Here is a 23992-nt window from a genome sequence, read left to right as displayed (position 1 = left end):
TTTAAAATAATCCATCTTTTCCAAACATTTTCTTCCTGGTGTTAAAATGTCACCTTCACAAAGAATTAAAACTACAGAGAGAGAACTACAGTAAAATCATTGCTGTGATTAAAAGGCAGAATGTAAATGTTATACACATTGACAGTATATGTATTAACAATGTGAAAATAATAATGTGCCTAGAAAGAAGTAGGGGTAGGAAAGAAATGTAAATGTACTGATTTTCCTGTTTTTCAGGGTAGATAGTCAATAACAGTTCTTAAACTGAAAGTCTTTTTTAAGTAACTCTAATCTCTTAAAGCTTTACATGATCTTTTTTTTCCCCCCTTAACTTTAGAGGGCCTTTTAGGAACTGGTAACTCTTGGTGAAGAAATTTTAACTAACATTAAGCAGTCATCTTACTTTAAACTCCTCTAATTCTATGAAATTCAAATATACCTTATTTTAATAGATTATTTTTTAAATTACCATGTGTAATAAGTTTCTCATGTAAAATTATTTCTGGATATCCATCATTCTGAGAGAGAGAGAGAGAGGGGAGAGAGGGAAGGAAAGTGTCTAAAATAATATTTCATTTATTTCTGGATGGCAGAATTTTGATTTTCTTTTACTATCTTTTATTGATTTCTCTATTATTTAAATGTTTAAAGTAAACATATTTCTAAGAACAATGAAAGCATTCTTTGAAAATGATCTGAGAACCTTTCAACTGTATGGGTTTGGAGAACAGTGAAGAGATGGGATTTCAGGCAGAGAGAACAACAGGGGAAAAGACATGCAGGTGTGAAACCCATGGCAGAGACAAGAATGATCTACAAGTATGCTGCATTGGGTGGAACAGGGAATAGGAGTGACTAGAGTGGAGCCTAGAAATTCAAGCAGGAACCGACTGTTCAGGCCAGACTTTACAATGGAGGCCATGAGATGTTTTTAAGACATTGGGTGTATCAGTTTTGAAATATTTTAAGGTTTAATTACCTCCCACAATAAGAAGTCCAGGATTTAGGAAAGGAGGTGTTAGAAGCAGTCCAGACCTGTAAGCAGCTCAATAGCTCCTCCTGTCTTCTACTTTACCATTCTTTGCACTTGACTTTTGTCTTCTTGGTCACAAAATGGCTCCTGTGTTTCCGGGACTCAGACTTTATTCCAGGCAGGAGAAAGGAGGCAGGACAAAGAGTAAAACACCTTCTCTTCCTGTGCCTTGCTTTTTATCCTGGAAAACAAAGCCTTCCTCTGGGGTTTCTGCCTATATCTCAGAATTTGGCCAGAACTTGGTCACATTGCTAATTATACCTGCAAAGAAAGGTAGAGTCCAGGTCTTATACTTTTTACTACTTTCAAGAAAGAAAGGCAAGGAAAAGAGATTGGAATGAAGGATAAATAGGTGTCTGTCACAGTTAATACCATGATCAACTCTGTGGTAGACCACCAGAAAACAAACTCCCAAATAAAGAAACCTGGGTGTCCATTCTAGCTCTTGCATTGTTTAGCTGGGTAAATCACTTAACCTCTCTGGGCCTAAAATCCCTCACCTTGGAAATAAAAGAATTACTAAGAGCTACTTCTCTAAAATTCAGTATCCTAGATTATATCTTGAAGTTTACTAAAGACTGATTTATTCTTGTCTAATTGCAAGCACTGAAGTAGCCAAATAATTTTGCTTTCTCCCTTAAATTCTCCTCTTCAAATATGCAAGCTACTCTTCCTTCCAGGAATGGTGTTTCATTTTCAGAAGGGATTCTTTGCAGAGAAAGAGATATTTTATTAAAATAGGAGCAAAAGCCACAATTCCCTGGACAGCAAAGTCAGAGTGAAGAACTGCAAGACATACAGATTTTTTTTCCTCACAGTGGTCCTGCTCCTCTTTTATATCTGTTTAACTTATAAAGAAATTAAATCCATTCCATCATCTGAGGCCTACCACATTAATACCTCATTTTCCCAATATATTCAAATTATAATTTCACATAAGCGAATTTTCCACATAACTGAAACTTTTCCTTTAAAAAACAAAACTTCCTCCTCCTCCTTTTGATCATTTTGTGTGGTGATCTTATCAAAATATGTGATATGCTTCTCTGCCTTCCTCAAGAAAGCATAATGAATATAATGCCACTTCTTGATTACCCAGAGATAATAGCATTTCATGAGATCTTGGGAGTATAAAAAAAGTGTATGAAGGACAGTTGCCCGTTTACAAAATAGTCCACAAACCCTAGTTCATTTTTATTTGGTTGGTTGGTTGCTTGGTGTGTTAATCATGGAATTTCCTTCTCTTTACTGTCAGGTGGTCAGATACCTTTTCAACAGACTCTTTTTTTGGCAACAAGTAACTCTCTAACAGTCCTCAGTCCTCTATTCTCCTACTTTTGTTCCCTCTTTCTAAACTGCTGTGGCTGAGAAACCAGGAAACCAGAATATGTGTTAAAGATCATTGATAATATTGAAAGTGAAGCTTGTTTACATCAAGAAAAGCTTGTGGACTTGGGGTGAATATTTTAACCCCTTGGAGACCCTTTTGCCTTATTTCTCATTGTACAGCTCTGTAAAGGGAAGATGAAGTTGCCAAAATTCTGACCTCTGAGATAAATGGAATAATTGCCACATTTTCAAGCATACACTGTATATGACCACAGAAATAGAAAACAAAATATTCAGAAGTCTGTCTTTAAAACGGTAGTGTAGGGTGAGAAAGAGGATTGAGGCAGATTATAACAAGAATATTCTATACTCTGCCTTGCTTTTGCTTATTACATAGTTTCAGGTTTGAAAGGCACAAGCTCTCAGCTACTATTTAAAGTTCTAGTCATTGTTATTATTTGCATGGCAAAGTAAACCTCAAGAATTCTCAAGTAAATTCTAGAACAAGTCCACAAAACGTGGCTTGAGGAAGAAGAGAAAAAACATGATTATGACTTTATGAGATTTATACAAGGTATGAGGCTACATGAGATGAAAATTGTATCTTCAAAATCCACAGAACTGTTTTACGTTGATTTATCTTTACATCTTAATCTTGCACCTAAAAATATGTCTCCTCATTATCAGTTTCTGTTTTTTTCTCTTCCCTTAATCAGCATGACTTCGTTCGACGAGACCGTCCACTTCGTGTCCTTATTGACCTTATACAGAGGACAAAAGATGCCGTTCGTGAGCTAGATAACCTACAATACCGGAAAATGAAAAAAATCCTTTTCCAAGAGACACGAAATGGACCCTTGAATGAGTCACAGGAAGATGAAGAAGTAGGTTGAGTTTCTTTTAGCGAACACTCATTGGGTACCTACTATGTGTAAAAGTTCTGGACTAGGATGCTATGAAAAACACTTTGGGAAATAACAATGTATTCAGTTGATGTTCTTTGCCTTAAGAGACATGCACAGTTGCAAAAGAGATATTGAAAAAAATAAGATAAAATATGAACAGTGTTACAGAGGTAGAGCACACAGTAGGGGTCCATAGTGGGGACAGAATAAGTCATCTGCTGGTGGGATTAGTGAAGAGGTGGGTCACTTTTGACCGGCAGTTACAGGGCACTTTCATGCTGTGCTTTAGGAAGATTATCCTGGCATCAGAATGTAAGATGGATTTGAATGGATAACTTTCTGGGTAATAGTCCATGCAAGAGGCAGTAAGGGCAATATTCATGGGAATTGGGGAGAAGGAACACTGAGAAACACTAGAGAGATGAACTTGATAATACTGTGCTTCTCACTGACAGTGACAGATGAAGGGGAGCTTATGGTGACTCTGAGCATTTGTGCTTCAGTGACTAGAGTGTGTCAGTACCAAGAACAGAGAAGAACCAAGAAGGAAGAGTTGGTTTAGGATGATTTCAGTTTGATGCCTGCTGAGTAAGGTCTTGGCATCATCTGCTATTGACACAGTGTACAGGTGGAGTTTTTTCAGAAAGATGACTTTAGTTTAAGTTATTCAAATAGTTTAAGAAGGATTAGTCGAAGAGGCCTAAATAGAGATGTCTAGCATTTGATTGGAAAATACAAATCCAGAACATAGGAAAGAGGTCTGGGTAAAGGGTAGTTGGTTGGGGGTCAAGGACATTAAAATGATGATGAATCAGGAGTTGAATGTAGAATGAGAAGAGAGTCCATGCCACCTAAGAAAAGGGAAACCGGGGAGATAAAGGCATCATAGATGTTACAAGTATACACAGCTTCAAGGAGGGAGCTACAAATACCATCAGATGCCACAGAGAAGTCAGGTTAAACAAGGACCAAAAACAGTGTTAACTGGGTTTTTCAAGTAGGATCTTCTTGATGACCTTAGTAAAAGCAGTTTTACAGGAATAGTTAGGATGAATAGTCGTTTACTGTGGGTTATAGAATAAGTGGGAAGTGAGAAAGTAAAGATAGTGAAAGTTGGTCATTTTAAGATTCATAAACTGGGTCAAGAAGGAAAAATGACAAAGGGCAGTATGTAGAAAGGTACATACATATAAGGCAAGTCTCTTCATACTATGCAGAAGGAAAGGAGCCAGGACAGAGGCGTTGAAAATAGAGGAAGGAGACACAATTAAGGAATTAGGATCTCAGAAAGTGCATAGGAGTAAGAGCATTAGTGCAGGGATTAGCCTTGAACAAAAGAAAGGACTCTTCTAAAAATAGATTAAAAAGGGGGAAAAAATGAAGAATGAATTTTAGTTTAACTTTTTAATATAGAAGAAAATAAAATTGTTTTATCAATAATTATAAAAATAAAATTCAGAAAGCTGAACTGGAATATAAAAATCTCTTGATTGCATATATACAAATGGGCCCCTTTAATTGGGGAAATAAATCTATTTAAAATATAATGTATTATCTATCATCTTAAATTGCTCAAATTACCTTTGTCAGTGATTCCTTATATTGCCATGGCTAAAGAGCAATTCATTAAAGTTATGTAGGTACAGAGTATGCTTCTTTGAAAACAGGGTTTATTTGGAACTAAGTTGCTTTAATTATATTACTTAATCTTGTATCAAAAGATACCCACTGTGATGGATAAATTATATGTTCCAATTATTTTAGCATTTCTCAAATAGTAGTCTTTGGACTAGTAGTGATGAATACCAGTATTATTTAACAGATATATTTAATAAGATTACAGAGGTAAGCTTGATAGAATTGCTTGAGGGAGGCAGAATTTAATTACCTGTCCAGGACAGTAGAATTAATATCCCTGCTCAGATATGAAGTTTCTCAATAATGACTTGCAAAAAGAGCATATTGCTTGTCAAATCTCTGAAAACTCTTTTTATCCTCTTTGAGCTTCAAGTGCCCACTGCTATGTTTGTAGCTTTCCTAGAGATCCCCTGTTCAGTAGCCTGCAGTCTTTCCCTAACACCAGAATAGGCCTTTGGGACAGCATCAGAGTGAATTGGAGATGTCTGAAAATGGTGGTGGAGTAGTGGAGCCACTACATTAAAAGTTTCATCTTGCAGATTTGGCAGAAAAGCAACTTGGCACTGCAAAATTGAATGTACTTAATAGCTTAGTCAATGGATTGGTGCTTTATCTCCAGTCATTTTTTTTTTAACCCAAGTGCCCCATTTTTATAGGACAGCGAACATGGAACCAGCCTGAGCAGGGAATTGGACAGCCTGGGCAGCAACCATTCCATCCCAAGCATGTCTGTGAGTACAGGCAGCCAGGGCAGCAGCGTGAACAGCATGCAAGAGGTCATGGACGATAGCAGCTCTGAACTTGTCATGATGCATGATGATGAAAGCCCAGTAAATTCCACTCCCTCTGTTGTGCACAAGAAAGTAAGTTTCATGATCCCCTTCACAGTGCTAGGCTTTGCCCATCATTATGAAGCCAACTCAGGTCACTTAGCATTCAGATATTTTAGTTCCCTCTTTACAGCTGAAATTATGGAACTCAGCTGAGCACATGATAGTTCTTTTCGGTAAAAAAGATAATGAAGGACTAGGCAAGCTGTATTTGTGCCTGTTTCTTCATCTTCCTCTCTTGATACTCTGATGTCCACCACCATCAAATAAACAAAAACAAATCTATAAATCTCCACATCAAAGAAACCAGTTAAGTTCCTTTCTAAACCAATAACCTTAATACTGTTGACCTTAAAAGCTTTCTTTTAAGTAAAACCTATTGGTTTTACTTTTAAAGTAAAACATGTTGGTTGTGACCTTATAGAAGTATTTCAGATGTATGTTTCTTCCTGAGTAGTCTTAAAATACTCTTTGTTTTAGAAAAAGTTTCCACTCTTTTTTGTTGTTTCTTGGATTTGTCATTTCTAATTCTTCTAAGACCAGCTCTGTGTCAGCTTAAATAGTCTGACTTTTGAGTTAATGATTGTTTTTTGTTTTGACTTTACTTTTCCAATGGAGGATCATTCATTTCATACAAAGCCTATTGTGATTTATAATTTGATATGCTTTATTTTAAAATGAAAAATTATTTTTAAGCTTCTTTCAAAGCAATAAGATGAGTATTGCACAGAATTATCAATGATTTTTTGGAGGAATTCCCAAAAGTGTTTTAAGTACCTTAGGTAAGCAGTTCATAATATGGGACTATAGAAAAGAATCCTTTATAACTTTTTCCATATTAGGTATATGTGAGTTGTGTATGTACCAGCTGCTGCTGCTGCTGGTGCTAAGTCGCTTCAGTCGTGTCTGACTCTGTGGTACCCCGTAGACGGCAGCCCACCAGGCTCCGCCGTCCCTGGGATTCTCCAGGCAAGAACACTGGAGTGGGTTGCCATTTCCTTCTCCAATGCATGAAAGTGAAAAGTGAAAGTAAAGTCGCTCAGTCATGTCCGACTCTTAGCGACCCCATGGACTGCAGCCTACCAGGCTCCTCCATCCATGGGATTTTCCAGGCAAGAGTACTGGAGTGGGTTGCCATTGCCTTCTCTGGTATATGTACTCATTTTAATAAATGTGAGTGATTACATTCTAACTCCAAGTAGGAGAGCAGGTTTAAGAATTTTTTCACTTAGATGTCTGCTGGTTGTATATTATTATTGGGAGAAAAAGAAAATTAAACAGGTAGGATGAAGAGCATGTGAAAATATATTGGTGCCTAGTCATGAATAGTGGAGGGATCACGTTTATTTTCTGAACTGATTAACTTACTCATTTATTCAACAAACATTGGTGGGGACCCCTATTATCTGCAAGGAGCTGTAGCAGGTCCTTTGGATACAGACAAAACAGACATGATGCCTTCATAGAGCTTATTATCTGTGGGGGAGATTAAGCAGATAATCACACAAGTAAATTGATTGTGTAATTATAAAACGTGTTCTGGGTAAAAGGAGGACTTATTCTATTGGGGAGTAGAGGAAAATCTCCCCAGTGAAGTGACATTTAAGCTCAAACTTCAGAGACAAACAGAGGTTAGCTAATTTGGGGTGAAAGATGGGGGTGACTCAGGAAGCAATATGTGCAAAGGCCCTGAGATAAGAAATTCTGTACGTTCAAGAAAAAGGGAAAATCTGAGAAATTAGAGCTTGGAGGACTGTGTGGAGACTGAATTGGGACCAGAGTGACAGCAAGGACCCAGATTATTAGAAAGCCATAAAAGCATTTTGAGGAAACCAGTGATACCACGCAGATGAAGAAATCTGCTAAGAGTTCAGCATTGTCAGTCAGCCGTATTTAAACATGGGCAAATGGTCATGTATTTGAAGGGTGGAAAAGGTTTTGCTGGGCTCTCTTTTTAGAAGGAGTTATCATGGATGCTGAGAGATATTGACTTTTTCCGTTCTTTTAGCTCTAGGGCTTTGTGGGGATAGAGAGCAAAAAAAAAAAAAAAAAAAAGGAATTCTGTTGGATCTTTTTACTCTAGGACATCTCAAATGAGCACCCAAAATTAGAAGAGAGATAATTAGATTAGATTACTGGAATAATCAGCAAAATTAGATTACTGGCATAATCAACAAGAAAGAAGACCCTGGTCTTGAACTCATTGGAGGTTTTAATTTTAATTTTTGCAGGCTGGTATAGAGCTTTCTTGTAATAATATGAGCCTTTCAGTGCCTTTTTCTCCTTGGTGTAATTTTAAGAAGATAAGATTTTAATTTATAATCCAAAATAGAAGGTAGTTGTGTTTGATATACAGAAAATATTTGTCAGGAAAATTTTTTCCAAAATGTATTTCTATTTAATTACTAAATATAGAGGTAATGTGATGAAAAATATTGAAAAACATCTGAAAATAAAACTATGAATTAGTTAATTTTAAAATATAAGCAAGGAAGTAAGATAGTAGAAACAATCAACTGAGTGAAAGGGAAACCCACGGAATGGGAGAAAATACCTGCAAATCATCTATCTTTAAAGGATTAATATCCAGAATATATGGAGAACTCCTAAAACGCAACAGCAACAATGAAAGAGGAAAAAAAAAAGAAAACAACTGGAATCAAAAGTGAGTAAGGACTTGAATCACCATTTCTCCAAAGAAGATATGAAAATGATCAATAAGCATATGAAAAGATCTCCAACATTATCAATCATTAGGGAAATTCTAATCAAAACTACAGTAAGATACCACCCATGTGTGTAGCCATCACACACATTAGAGTGACCACTGTTTAAAAAAACAGAATGTAACAAGTGTTGCTGAGGATATGGAAAAATTAGAACCCTGTTCATTACTGGTAGGGATTGAAAAGGGTACAACCACTGTGGAAAATGGTGGTTCCTTGAAAAATTAAAACTAGAATTACCATATAACCTAGCAATTCCACTTCTCAGTATATATCCAAAAGCATTGAAAGAAGGATTTCAAAGAGATTTTTGTATACCCATGTTCATTGCAGCCTTATTCACAAAAACAGCAGAGAGGTGGAAGCCATGTAAATGATGAATGAATAAACAAAATGTGTTATATACAAACAATGGAGTATTATTCACCTTCAAAAGGAAGGAAATTCTGCCAGATTCCATTAATACAATGTGGTTGAACCATGAAGACATTATGCTAAGTGGAACAAATGTACCTGTCACAAAAAGGCAATTGCTGTATGATTCCACATATATGAGGCTCTTAGCATAATCAAAATCATGGAAAGTACAATGATAGTTACTAGGGATTTGGGGAGAGGATTAATCAGTTCAGTTCAGTCGCTCAGTCCTGTCCGACTCTTTGCGACCCCATGAATTGCAGCACACCAGGCCTCCCTGTCCATCACCAACTCCCGGAGTTCACTGAGACTCACGTCCATCGAGTCAGTGATGCCATCCAGCCATCTCATCCTCTGTCGTCCCCTTCTCCTCTTGCCCCCAATCCCTCCCAGCATCAGAGTCTTTTCCAATGAGTCAACTCTTCGCATGAGGTGGCCAAAGGACTGGAGTTTCAGCTTTAGCATCATTCCTTCCAAAGAAATCCCAGGGCTGATCTCCTTCAGAATGGACTGGTTGGATCTCCTTGCAGTCCAAGGGACTCTCAAGAGTCTTCTCCAGCACCACAGTTCAAAAGCATCAATTCTTCAGTGCTCAGCCTTCTTCACAGTCCAACTCTCACATTCATACATGACCACTGGAAAAACCATAGCCTTGACTAGATGGACCTTTGTTGGCAAAGTAATGTCTCTGCTTTTCAATATGCTATCTAGGTTGGTCATAACTTTCCTTCCAAGGAGTAAGCGTCTTTTAATTTCATGGCTGCAGTCACCATCTGCAGTGATTTTGGAGCCCAGAAAAATAAAATCTGACACTGTTTCCACTGTTTCCCCATCTATTTCCCATGAAGTGATGGGACTGGATGCCATGATCTTCGTTTTCTGAATGTTGAGCTTTAAGCCAACTTTTTCACTCTCCACTTTCACCTTCATCAAGAGGCTTTTGAGTTCCTCTTCACTTTCTGCCATAAGGGTGGTGTCATCTGCATATCTGAGGTTATTGATATTTCTCCCGGCAATCTTGATTCCAGCTTGTGTTTCTTCCAGTCCAGCACTGAACCATACACTTAAAAATAATCAAGATGGTAACTTTATTTTACCACAATTTAAAAAAGGAAAACATAGAAGCAGGCTAAAAAAATAGAGCATGTTATATATATGTGCTTAGTCATTCAGTCATGTCCGACTCTTTGCAACCCCGTGAACTGTAGCCCCCCAGACTCCTCTGTTCATGGAATTCTCCAGGCAAGAATACTGGAGTGGGTTGCCATTCCCTTCTCCAGGGCATCTTCCCAACCCAGGGGTAGAACCCAGGTCTCCTTCATTGAAGGTAGATTTTTTGTCACCTGAGCCATCAGGGAAGCCCATTGCATATAAAAACTTAATATTAAATAATGGTATCTCTTCATGAAACCCATTTAGCCTTATACTTGGGCTTCATGTCTTTAAACATAATAGAAATAAATTTTTCATAAGTTTCATATTTGTTTTTTTACTTGAATTCAAAGTTTTTCACTTGGGAACATAAAGTGGGATTTTTTTTTTTTTTTTGCTTTAAAAAAAGTAACTTATTTATTTCCTACATAACATATGTTTTCAGTAATAAATAATACATTTTTCAAAATCAATAAGACACTGTGAAGAAAGTAGGATCTTAAACTCTCAACAGAAAGTTAGGTGTGGACTCTAGGAATGAGAAAATTAGTTTTAAGTTCTGTCTGCCACTGTTAGTTTTATTTTACTTTGGACAAGTCACAAACCTCTCCAAACCTCAGTTTTTCCATCTGTAAAATAAGGAGTTGTTCCGTATGATTTCCAACATTGTTTCTAGCTCTAAAATGTTGTGCTTCTATTCCTGTAAATTTTAAAAGAGTAAATGTCTAATGTGACTTTCAAGTTGTTTGGTAAAGAGATACCTTGATATAGAAAAGCCTATGTATCACTGAATTATCATTTTATAAATAATGTTCTACCATTATCTCATTATCCTATTTTGTTGTCTTTTTTATACTTGTCACTATCTAAAGTTATACTATGTACTAATTCATTATTTCATGATTTGGGTATAAATGTCATCATAGCCAAAATTATGCTTACCTTGTTCTGTGCTGTATCTCAACACCTTAGAACAGTACCTGGCACAGCATAGGCACTCAGTAAATATCTAAGGAATGAGTGAATTAACAAACAAAAAATACACAATGAATAAATTGCTTACCAGATACTAAACACCGTGCTATTTTGAACATAATGGTTTAAAAGGCTTGAATAATATTAAGTATTATTTTTATGGTTTGAAAGATTTAAACAATAGATTGTCTCCAATAACAGTATTCTTGACAATAAGAACTGGCTTAATAAATATTAAAATGTAAGAATAAGGATAGGGAATTGTTTTGTTCCCCGCTCTTGACTGTTACAATTAAGATTGCAGACATATGCTAAATTAGTCAAATCATATATATGAACAGAATGCCCATTTTGTATAGGAAGTAAACTTACTTTTAAGGGCCATGTATAACTATTAAGAGCGTGATTTGCAACTAACTGTTCTGCATCCAGAATAAAGATAACCTAATTTTAGGAGGACAGACCTATCATAGATCAAGCCCAAAAAATGCAAAGTGGCACACTGAAAATTTTCCTTTAACACCAGATTTTCAAGTTACTTCCCTCTCTACAATCTTTGCCTCTACTCTGGTCTTTCCCTGGCCCTGAAGAAATCCTAATCCAATCTTCCTTTTGAACAAGAATGGTTTGATAAGTCTAAAGGTATATTCTGACAAAATAAACTTTAGGCACGCACTTCTTTCCTCCGTTGTAGCGTTGCCACACTGCTTTTTCCAATAATATGACTATCACTACATCTCTAGACTCTTTGCTTCTCCAGGACACCTCTCTTCAAATACCACCTAGCTGGGTGTCTTAGCACATTGTGCATGTATGCATGCTAAGTTGCTCAGTTGTGTATGATTTTGTGCAACCCTTTGGATTGCAGCCTGCCAGGCTCCTCTGTCTATGAGATTCTCTAGGCAAGAATACTGCAGTGGGTTGCTGTGCCCTCCTCCAGGGGATCATCCTGACACAGGGATCAAACCTGTGTCTCTTAGTCTACCTCCATTGGCAAGCAGGTTCTTTACCACTAGTGCCACCTGGGAAATCCCTATCACATAGTAAGCACCCAATAAATGTTTTGTGAACTAACATGAAGATGAACTTTTATGGGACACAACTCTACACCTCAGTTCTTGATTATTCACAAGTGAGTCCAGGGTAAACTCTTAATCCAGATTGGGTTTTTTGCTGTAGCCTAGGCTGCCTCTGAGCCTCCACCCTACACCTTAACCATTGGGTGTACAGCAGTAGCAAGCAGATTTTAATTTTGTTCTAAGCAACAAAAGTCTATTGTTTTTAATTTGTCAATTGAAAGGTATATTTTTATTTTGTTAAAGTCTACAATCAATTATTTTTGCTTGCTGCTGCCTTCTGTTAATATAGATCATGAGACTTATGTATTAAAATTCTTTGTTCACTAATCAATTTGTTGTTTCTAGTATGCCTAATGAACTGTAGTCATCATGGCCCCTGTTTAGAGATCAGTTTTTTAAAAACTTGTTCTCTTCTAACTCCTAAAGCTTTCCTTGACCCTTTCCATTAATCAATATTAGTGAGGGTTTTCTTTTCCCCTTATTTAAAAAAAGAACAGCTTTCCCCATTTTCGTGAGAGGAAAGAAAGAAATGTCCTCGAGGGGATAGGATGTTCTAGTTTAATTTTCACTTGCTTCAGTGGCCTTTCCTATTATTTTTGCTGAAGAGCGGGGCAGTTTCTTTGACTCTTCAACTTGCATTTGGCCAAGTAAAAGTAAATTAATATATGAAGATAATGTTTCTTGAACAGAGCAGTCGTACAAACCACCCCTCCATGGTACCTTCTTTCAGTGTTCTGCCAGTCATTTTTTCTCCCTAACAGCTATCTTTCCAGGTGAAGACACCCTTTTCCATCTTCTCCCCTTCCTCTAGCCCCAGCTTTTGATAGTTGCACCTGCTTAGGCAATTATTTAATCATTTTGAAGTGAACAAAACAAAAAAGATGGTGAGTTTGCTGATCCCTTCTCCACAGTGTGAAAGGTATGGGAATCTATAAAAAGACTTCTCATCACCAGAAAAAAGAGCCATTCTTAGATCCCCTCCAATCCCCCCATGTAAAGATGTGCTTGTGTGTGTGTCACTGTTTTGCAACTGCCTTAAAGTACAAAGTGACAGGTTTTTATGAAATATGAATTAGGATTCTATTAAATAATAAAAAAAAGTCACTTTCTCAGAATCTTCTCAGACCTATATTCTTGAGCTTATTTATTCAGCAAACATTTTTTGAATGCCCACAAAGTATCAAGCACCATGATAGGTGCTGCAAAGACTGAGGTTTTTTGAACCACATTTACTCTGCCTTCAGAAAGCTCACAGTCTCATGCACAGATGAGTATAAGTATGATGAGGAGTGTGATAAAGATATACCGAAAGCATAATAGAGTCCAGTGGAGTGGTTTCCAAGGTTAATTTCAAGTTAATCTAGAAACTCTGAGCGAGTGATCACACCATATCACTTCAGAAGCATAAATAGTCAGACATTTAGGGGAAAACTTCTACATAAAAGTAAAGCCCTTTGTCCAGGGAATAAGAGTAAAGTTTTTAAATCTGAAGAAATTTTATTTCTTTTTATAATGAAAGGACACTATAAATTTACTTAAAACTGGTCCCAAAACCGTATATTTCAGAGAGCTATTTTGCTCACTTCTGGATAAGATTTTAAGGATAAACTATAAGCAAGTCATATATATTGTCTTGGTAAAGTAAAACATGATATTTGTTCTAAAAATCATTCTTCAGCGTCAGAGAAGATGTTGGTCTTCTCATCTTCATTTGTAAATCATATGCAGTGGTGCTTAACTGCATAAAATAGCAAATTGACCCACTCCAGTATTGATCTTAAAATGTGTTCAGGTCGGAAACTCTGGGAGGCAGGTACAGTCATTCTCAAAGGGGCTATTGCTTGAAGGGGTGATATAACCAACAGAGTACATACCCAATAAAGCTGATAGTTTAATAAGTTCTTACTTGCTTTTCAAGTCACATTGCCCTAATTTTAAAATTGCATTATTATTTAAGTTGTCTGTAGAATTTTGAACTTTAAGCAGTGGTGTTGAATATTTTAAAATTTATCCCTGTGTTCTTGAAGTGGATATCTACTGTTAGATGAAAATACTGCCTCATCCTGTGGTCTCTCATCTATTTGGAGACTTTTAATGTTTGTGATCTCTGTAACAAAGCTACTACAGGAACTAAGAATTCTTTTATAAAATTTAAAAAAAAAATGAGGAAGAACACAAGGGATTATACTTTTAATATTATTTATTATACTTAAAGTAGATTAAAATTTTGGACCTATTCTCTCAGACTAAGTTCTAAAATAGCATTATTTTTAAAATATGCCATAGTTGGTCATTTAATTTGCTTCATGTCAACTAAAATCACTATGATTTCAGATTTTAATTTTTCCAGTGTATTTCAGTATCCTTGAGTTTAAAAACTTAGCTAATATGATGTGACTTTTAATTTGATAAGCAGAGTCCTAACCTACAAGTGTTAATTTTTATCTGAGAGAAAATTATTAGAAAATTATAGAAAACTAATATTAGAGTTATACTTATTTGCACATGAATGTGTTCTGTTTTATTCTGTTATGTGAATAGCGTGGATTCTAATGTCACTGGTTAACTTTGTAAACCAAGTTATTAAAATTTGAAATTTAGCTGCTGCCACAGCATTGAAGAGCTCCCTCTCAGTAAGTGTACTTAGCTAACTAATACCAAAACTCTGACCTGTAAAACCACAGGCCTCTGCTGAGCCTCTCTCTTCTGATTGTTGGCATTTAGAAGCTTATTGCTTTTCTGGGATTATAATATTAAGTAAGGTTGATTTTGGAGTTAATATTCAGAATAAATATTTATTAATAAATAATCTGAATGGCAGTAGATCTCAGGGCCTTCATCTTTAGAACCATAAATCTAGGTGCATATATCCTGCACCTAATCTCTCTTTGCCCAGTGAAATAAGAGTTTAGATTTCCAAGGAGATGATAAGAAAATTTTAAGTTGACCTATCAAGTATTTTTTTTTTTACAAATTTCAAAAATATGGGTTAAGATGCATTCTTAATCTATAGCACCATCTAATAGAATTTTCTGCAATGATAGAAATTATTTATGTCTGCAGTGTTCAATATGGTAGCCATAGTTAGTGGCTAGCTTGAAACATAGCTGGAATGACTTAGAAACTGAATTTTACATTTTATTTAATTAAAATATCCATGTGAGAAACTGAATTTTACGTTTTATTTAATTAAAATATTCATGTGACTAAAGCCTATCTTATTGGACAGCACAGAGGTAGAGCACCCCTCAAATTTGATATATATGTCTTCAGTGGCATTAAAGGTACTTTAATTATTTGAAAGCAAAATAGGCCACAATATAGTAATTCTGAAAAAAAAATCTAAATATAGATGTAACGGTAGATACCCTCGCAACATTCTGAAGCATTCTAACTTTATAAAAGGGAAAAGAAAATTAGCCCAGTGATAAATTTAATCATGGCTCTTCTCTTTTACTTAGAAACCTGGGTGTAAAATTTAATTTTCCTCAAGGAGTTTATATGTTTTGACTTGTCAACATTTTACACTATATAATAAAATTTTGTTTTTTAAACCTCTTTATAATTTTATTTCCTGAAGAAAGAAAGAGCAATTATAAGAGATTCCAAATAGCCAGAGACAGAATGCAAAACTGACTTCTCACAATGGTTTCTCCTAAAACCCCAGGGCAATAAGAGAATTAATTTTTCTTTCCCCATCCTGAACATGTACTATTTGAAAATCCCCCATGGTTGTACATGTTTCTGAGTTATTACTTATTATAGTAATTTTTTTTCTGAAAGGTTAGTGCTATTTACTGACTGACCACTTCATCTTTTATAGAGCAAAGCATCGCCCTTTGAAAGCATTTTCCCCTTTAAAAGTCATTTCAATGGCATTTAAGAAACATCCATTATTATCCTTCCAGGGAATGTTATTTTTCACTGGGCACTACAATAAGATTAATCATCTTTGCCCGTCAAGAAGCACAGACTTGATTAAATCAGTCAAGGGCATTAAATTCCAGCTATACTCTCTCTTGTGACCATACTGACACAGAGTTGAGGAAGAATTTGTGAAAGTATCATTTGGTTAAAATTGTATGCCTGTCTCTTTAAATCTAAAAAAAAAAAATCCTTTCAGAAGCTGTAGAGAGAAGGTGCTAGAACTGTGTACGATCATGACTGGAAAGCAGGATCCCTCAGTGACTGCCGAATCTTCCCAGCACAAGATAGAGAGGCAGTTCAGCACAAGCCTACACTGGTTCTAGGCAGAACGATGATCCTACCGAACAGATTTCAAATAAAATTAAATTGAGAAAGCAGATCTTTCAAGGGAATGAGGCGGAGGCTCGCTTTTATGTTAAAAGCCACCAGCATCCTCCTTGCTAGACATGGACATGACATTTTTAAAGGAATTATTTGGTTACAGCGTTTTAAGCAAACTGTTCTAAGGAGTCTGTACATTGCCTTGTTTTTTCTATTCTTTTTTTCTTTTGCATATATGTAATTCTGGAGGTAAAGAAAAAGCCTGCCAGGGATTCAGAAGGCATCCCACTAGCGATCAGCTGACATTCCTAACTGAAGGCTGCAATGTGTTGCTTATTCATTTTGTACCGTGGGAGCTGCGGGGACTAGCAGAGAGCTAAACTATGCATTTCAAACAGCAGTGCTTGTGCAGAAAGAGGGGTGAGAGAGAGGCAGCCGGCGAGGAAAGAGCACAGCTGGACTTTCTCCTTGTTTTTATCCATTTCTGCAGGATCATGTATTCATAAGGGATGAGGCGGGCCACGGCGATCCCAGGCCTGAGCCGCGGCCTACCCAGTCAGTTCAGAGCCAGGCCCTCCACTACCGGAACAGAGAGCGCTTTGCCACGATCAAATCAGCATCTTTGGTAAGCAAACACCCCTCTACCCACCTTCCCTTCCTTCCCCTCCTCCCCATCTGGCAGCCTCTCGCCCTCCCTGAGCCTCTCTCGGCTTCATGGATGGGAGGAAAGGAGTCAAGAATGTTTTCTCCCTCCTAATAATTTTTTTCATTTTAGAAAAAATCTGTTGGCATAGCAACCTGATCTCAGATATTTTAGCATTGTCTACGGCATGGAAAAAAAAAACCCTTTGTGTGTGTGTGTGTGTGTGTGTGTGTATTTATATATGCTGTGTGTGCAAAATAAAAGGCCTTTGAGATGAAGTTGCTAATGTATCTAATTTTGTAAAAGCTGTTTGTCTTTTCATTGAAATAATAATGCTAAAAAAATATCTTAAAGGTATTGGATGTGTGTGTATGCAGGGCACTATGCTCCTTTTTGTATAGATGCATGTGTGTCTGTAATGTGTACACACACATCAAAAGATAAAACACAATTTAAAAAAATATATATATATATGGTTGCTGGCTAACGTATATAATTGTAGGAAATAAGATACTTGGTTCCCAAGGATGGATTGCCGGTTCGTTCTGGTTCATTCATTTATTTATTGCAACAATGGTAGTGGCTGCACTTCCCCATTTAACCCCTGAAGAATTTCCTGGCACCCGTAGAACAAGAAGGGCTTTGTAAGAGAGGGTGGGGATGGTTGTGGGCGCAAAGATACTGTAGGATCCTTCAGCATTTTTACTATTGCAAATGTGATTGCTGGATGCCCTTGTAGTAGCAAAAGGGGTGTGTGCTGGAAGAGTTAGTTTTCATGCCTCCTCCCCTTGGCCCCCCACGCGTGCGCGTGCGCACTCATAGTCACACACACACACACACACACACACACACACACACACACACACACACACACATACACACACACACATTCACATCATTTCATCCTTGGCACTCTAAACTCTCTTTAATCTTTTGTTTCCAAATCTCACTTCTCAGCCAAAAAAATTATTGAAATATTAGTTGTTTTGCCTGAATTGATGTTAGAGGTCACATGGGCAGGAAGAGTTAGTGTACACTGCCCAGCTATTACATTTAGAACCTATGATGACATCATCCAAGGCCGACCCAGAAATGATGATTTTTTTCTTGTCCTATTTTTAAAATCTGATTTCCACTTGTAATTCTCAAGTGTTTTAAAAGGCTTCATTTATCTTTGGGATTGATAATGGATTGTAATTTTGAAAAACCCAAAATATAAGGAAAATGGAAGTTAAAGCACCTACATATTGCTATGCCTGCTGCTGTCTAAAAGCAAGCAATTTAATTTAGGCTGCTTATAAATAAGCCTGCCTTTAAGTTCCTTTGTATAGAAGTTTCTTGTATTCTCTTCAATGAACAATTTTTCATTTTAAATGCATGCCGTACTGTGTAATGGAGATCTTAAAATGTCCACTCTGTATTTGCTAATGATTGTTTAAGCCAACTATAAAACATGCTTTGAGTCTAAATAAAGTATCATGAAATTATTAAAGAATAAATACCTTCATACCATGATACCTGATAAAAGAAGAAATATGGTGTGTTTGGAATATGACTACTTACCACTGACTCTTCTGAGACTTGTACCTTTATCCAGACTCATGCATGTTGAAATGAGAGAAATCAACAGCCCTTGAGATTCAGGGCTCCATAAACAGGTTTCGAATATTTGAAGCAGACATTGTACCAAGTGGGTTTTCCCTCTCTAGGACAGGTTCTCTTCTTCTGTCAACTTGCCACACCCTCATTCCCACATCATATATTCATGACCTCTCCTGCCGCCCAGGAAGATCACTACTGCCATGCCAGAATGATCTCACGCTTGCATTTGTGGACTCACCCAGGGCTACTCTGTGTGTACATCAGCCGTCAGTCTCCCTCTCTGTGGATGATGAAAGCTGCTTCCCTACTAGGCCATCTCAGGGCCACAGGCAGAGTCCTTAGGAGCCCTTCTGAATCCTGCAGACTTCCTAGTGCCCATTCAGAGAACAGCTGGGATCAGTCTATCTGATGGACTTTTGATTTGCTAGAAGGCCCCTGCACCTGCATTAAGTTAAAAACAGAGTGGCTGATAGGCTGTTTCTGTAATCACAGAATAAGTTGGTTTATGTGTAAAATTTTCTGCAAATGTGATCATTTGGGAGTCAGAGTGGGATTGATGTAAGTTTATTAGAGTTCAGCAGTATTTGTATCGAATGGTTTTTAGGGAGAAAAAAAATAATGAAGGGAAAAGTAATGTGGTGTTGAGTTGTTCCATGTCCCATTTTGGACAATCTAACTGTTGGTATGGATATTTTAATGTGTATTATCGATTACTACAGTTCCGCTATCATTATGTTATTTTAAAGGCTAATTCCAATAGGAATATATAAATCAGAATACTGGAACATCAAAAGGAAGTATCTAATTTTTAAAAACTTATCTCACACCTTATTATTTTTTGTGGATCCCTACTCAAGTGAGAAAGTCTAAAATTCCTTAAAATGACATAAAAGTAAGAACAAGATCACAGAAAAATGAAAGACTGGGGTTTAAATAATCAAGTCACTGTTGAAACTTCACATCTCATAGTTAGTAGAAATACTATACTGATTTATTTATTTTGGTCCTACTCTTTCTTTATAACATTCTAGCAGAAGTGTTAGCAAGCCACAGAGTGATCTAAAAGTGAACAACAAGAAGAAAAAGAATTTAGAAATTAGTTTTTCAGTTACTAGATAAATGAGTGATGTCTGTTTTAAACAGGCTTGCAAACTGATAAAAAAAATAATTACAATTCCTCAAATTTCTTGTATCAGCCTACCTCTTCTACATAAACTGGTAAGAGGCCTAGCTCTGCTATTTTTCCCCTTAGCATTTCTTTCTACATTGTGCTTTTGAATGGGGCTGCTGACAAATATATTAAGCCAGGGATCTACAGGCTTTTACTACTAGATATTTTTATTATTTTGGCACCTTAAAACTGAGATTTTTTTTTTTTTTACACATTATCATGGACTGTTGCACAATTATGTTTGTAACAAAGGACCTTGATGCCAGAGTAAACTCTAAGGAAACTTTACAGATATATATATGTATATAATTTAAGAGCAGAAGTTATTGACCTTATTTTGAAAAATTAGAAGGAATGTCATTTCATAGAATCTCTTTTATGTTATCCTTTCTTTTTCTTTTTCTGTAAGAAAGTTCATACTGGGCTGATTTGTTGTCTGAAGAAAAGAATTATTTATATAGTTCTTCAGAATTACTCATCTGACTTCTTAGACTCTTGAGATGTGCTTTCCTTGAGTTTTTATTATTGGTGAATGGAGACCATAATATTTTAATTAAATTAGTGACCCATAAGTGTGTTTTCAGCTGTTGTTACATCTGATGTCATTTCTTAAAATTTCATAGTGTCCTGGGTCCCTGGCAGTTCCCAAGTAGATGTTACTATAGAGAGCACCAAGGCCATTCTATAAGATAGTTCAGCCTCTGTATGGCCTTGTAAAGGAATTCTAACTAGAATGCAGTGGTCTTGCTACATGTGTGGATTTATGTTAGAATGCACATTAGGGAGAGGGGCATGAAACTCTTAATTTCTAGTCTCCAGGAAAGCATGTGAGAGAAAGATGATGATTGTTCTATCCATTCAAATATAGATTCTTTCACTTTGGTTTTACCAGATTCAATAGAAAAGTTCATATAAAAATGAAATCTTCAATTGATTTTTAAAAATGCAACCTAATCATTGAGCTGACTGTGAAATTGTGTACCTGAAAGAGTTTGATAGACAAGCATAAAAATACTAGAACCTCAGCATAAATATACCAGAGGCTGCTTATCAAAATATTGCACATCTCCTCTTTTCCTTTTTCTTGGTTTTTTAATCTCACTAAGATCATTGCTGATAGTATTTTTCACTTGTGCTACCGCCCAACTCACATGACCATAGTCTCTCAATAAAAGTGTTGAATGAATGAATAAATGAAGTATCTTCCAGTCCTCTTATCACAGGAGAATTTGGATTTATAAGTGTGCATTTCAAAGCTCCTTATGTCAGTTTTTCTGTATAAGGCAGAATTGCCTGTGATCAGTCATTACTTTAGTATGAATTTGAAACATTTTTTTTCCCTAGGTGTTATAAAGAGTGGAATGACAAATTTCTGATGCCAGTATGTGACTCGTTCTATTCTTTTTAAGAACTTGCTATAAAGTTCATTTGTTCTAAGGGCTGAGGTAGCCAGTTTTATGTTATTTTTATTCTTCCACATAATTAGTCTTGTAAGTTGGCTTTGATCTCTTAAGAGGGTAACATTATCAGCCACCATACTCCTCTTTTATCTTTAGTAAGTTGTTTATTAGCCTCCTAGTGCAATGTTCTGTACTTGGGATAGGCACAAAGTACACTTAGAATGAAGTGGTTTGTTTTAGGACCAAATTTTGCTGGAATAAGTAGGGTAGAATTCAATGGCTACAGAAACTTCCTGAAAAAAGTTCAGTCTTCATTTATGGTTTTTTTATTTTTATATATTATTCCAGATACATGAAATAGCTAATTCAGAGTCAGAAATTATATATACTTATAATCCACAACCTGGATACAGGTACAGTTTTATTGTTAAATTTGTCCTTTCTCTTGGATCCACTTCTTTTTTTAAATTTTTTATTGGAAGATAATTGCTTTACATTATTGTGCTGGTTTCTGCCATGCATCAACATGCATCATCCACAAGTATACATATTTCCCCTCCCTCCTGAACCTTCCTGCCACCCCCCACCCTATTCCCACCCCTCTGGTTGTCAAAGAGACTGGGTTGAGCTCTCTGTGTCACACAGCAAATTTGGATCCACTTCTATACTATGTCTCCATCACCAGAAATGCTGAGGGGAAAAAAAAAATTAATTAAAAAAAATTAATAAAAAAAAAAATTCTGTTAGTTTGGCAGAAGAAGGAAACCAACATATATTCAACATCTCCTATGTGTCAGACACCTTGCTAGGCACAAGTGTTATTTCATCATCGCAGTAGTTCCCCTTTACAAATGAAGATATTGTTAGACTTCAAGAAATTATGTAATTTGCCCAAGATCAGTTATTTAGGGAGGGATGGAATGAGATTTATCTCCCAGAAACCTATTTAGTGTAGTAAGATGATACTACCCATTTTTCGCTGATCACATTTTTGAGGCTATCGTTGTAAAAACCAGTCAATTACATTTTGATAACTTTTTCAGATCTTCAAGTTATTCAGTTTGTAGTTTAGACTTACCATTCTCTCCAGCTCTCACTCTCCGGGGTGTTTGGTTCCTTCCATTACTTCATAACAGAAAGTTTCCTTTCTTCTCTGCCTTGGTGTTATGAATTTCCTTAATCAATTCAAGAGCCTAGGACCTTAGTTCAAATCCCAGGCTTTATTAAAATTAAAGAAATAAATTACATGTGAAAGCACATTGTGTAAACCGTAAAGCATGATTAAAATTATGAGTGATTTTTCATTGTTGACCAGATAGTATATTCATAAAACACAAACTATAAACTTAAAACATACTGAATACATAACTATAATAATTTAATGTATTTCATGTTAGACTTGATAAATGAAATATCATTATACTTTTATTTAAATTCATCTATCTAACTTGAGCATGGAACTCTAAAACTCAGTAACTCTAAATGTACCTGAAAAGACAATTACTTTGAAATTTAGAAATTATGGTTGTAACAAATGAAAGGTGATATTAGGAGTTTAAGAAAGTGATTATCCAAATTACGGGATGCATTCTCATTTACAAGCAAAATGTCTCCCAACATTCAGTGATGTACAGTGATAATATGGTGAGCTTGTAATTTGTCTCTGCCACATGCTTATATGATCTGGTATGTGATAGGACCAACCCTCTTCACAGGGACTCACCCACCAATTAGGATAGAAAATGTTCTTGACACAACTCATTTCCATTTTATCTTGAGGCTACCTGGTTTAGGGAAGTGGCTATCCTGAGACTATTTTATTGACCACAAGCCAAACAATATGCTGGCAAGTTTTAAATGTGTCATGATGGCTGTATGTAGAGTGTGCCATGCCTCAACTTTGAGACTCTGATTAAGAAAGGGATGATCAAATAAGAAAAAAATAAATTTATATGTGAAACATGTCTCAAACTCATTACCCCAAAACAGACACTTTACTGCCATATTTGTTTGAAAAAGAAGTGAATGTGAAAAGAACTAAATGGTATCCTTTCAGTTGATTGGAATTTTTTTCCTCTATAATTGAACTTCAGAAAGACACAAGAAAGTAAAACATATACATATATTTCAAACTAATTCTTCTTTTTATCATGAAATAAATACATGTTAAAAAAATAATGATGGCAAAACAGATTATTTTCTTTTAAAGTGTCAGGTGTCTCTTTGGTGATGCTATCCTGTTTTTTGTTTGTTCTTTGGTCTTGAAACATCTTCTGCTCTTATTCTTTATTCTTAAAGAGTGTTGTCCTTTAGAAAAGAAACATGAATATGAGAAACCTAGTGTTAGATTCAACTGGAAAGATTTCAAGAGTTCGCCTTCTGTTTAATGGTGTACTTTGATAATGCTATCCAGTTACAGAACAGCACTCTCTTGATAGTAAGGACTCAGTCAAGAATGCAGGGACACCTTCTAAAAAGAGCAAAGAAACAAACTGTCCTTTGTACAAAATGTACTTTGACCCATTAAAGGAAAACAGTAGAGAGAATTAAGAGCAGCTTGAAAATTTCCAGTAAAACTTAGTCTGAGGGTTAGGCTGGGGAGAAGTGTCTTGTAGTAGTAGATTGGAATGACTGAATTATATAGTGTAAAACAAAATTAAAGTTATAATTATGTAATTAAGACTTTCTACTAAACTAGGGAAGATTAGAAGGAAGTGACCAGAGACTCTTAACAAGACAATAATGAGGGGTTGTAAATTGAAGAAAGGACTGGAAAACCAGAAAAGGTTTAATAGAAACAAGAGATGTTGAAATTTACACTTGGAATCTTCAGTTTGTTGGATA

The 23992-nt window shown here is 36.1% G+C and overlaps 1 protein-coding gene across 6 annotated transcripts in view; it reads left to right on the top strand.

Annotated features, from left to right (window-relative positions):
- The window catches only part of TAOK3 (TAO kinase 3), a 188703-nt gene that overhangs the window by 136786 nt on the left and 27925 nt on the right, over positions 1 to 23992 (top strand). For 5 of the 6 annotated variants that reach the window (XM_027566729.1, XM_027566728.1, XM_027566727.1 and 2 more), the window contains 3 exons: positions 3079 to 3246; positions 5562 to 5768; positions 16823 to 16957. In XM_027566729.1, the coding sequence (XP_027422530.1) occupies positions 3079 to 3246; positions 5562 to 5768; positions 16823 to 16957 (510 nt within the window). Of the gene's footprint in view, positions 1 to 3078; positions 3247 to 5561; positions 5769 to 16227; positions 16582 to 16822; positions 16958 to 23992 lie in introns of those variants that run through there. The other variant, XM_027566732.1, reaches the window with a different exon arrangement.

This window comes from Bos indicus x Bos taurus, chromosome 17 (assembly GCF_003369695.1).
Source record: "Bos indicus x Bos taurus breed Angus x Brahman F1 hybrid chromosome 17, Bos_hybrid_MaternalHap_v2.0, whole genome shotgun sequence".
NCBI classification, from domain to species: Eukaryota; Metazoa; Chordata; class Mammalia; order Artiodactyla; family Bovidae; genus Bos; species Bos indicus x Bos taurus.
Note: the sequence above shows the minus strand (reverse complement) of the source record. Positions and strands in the feature narration are given on the sequence as shown.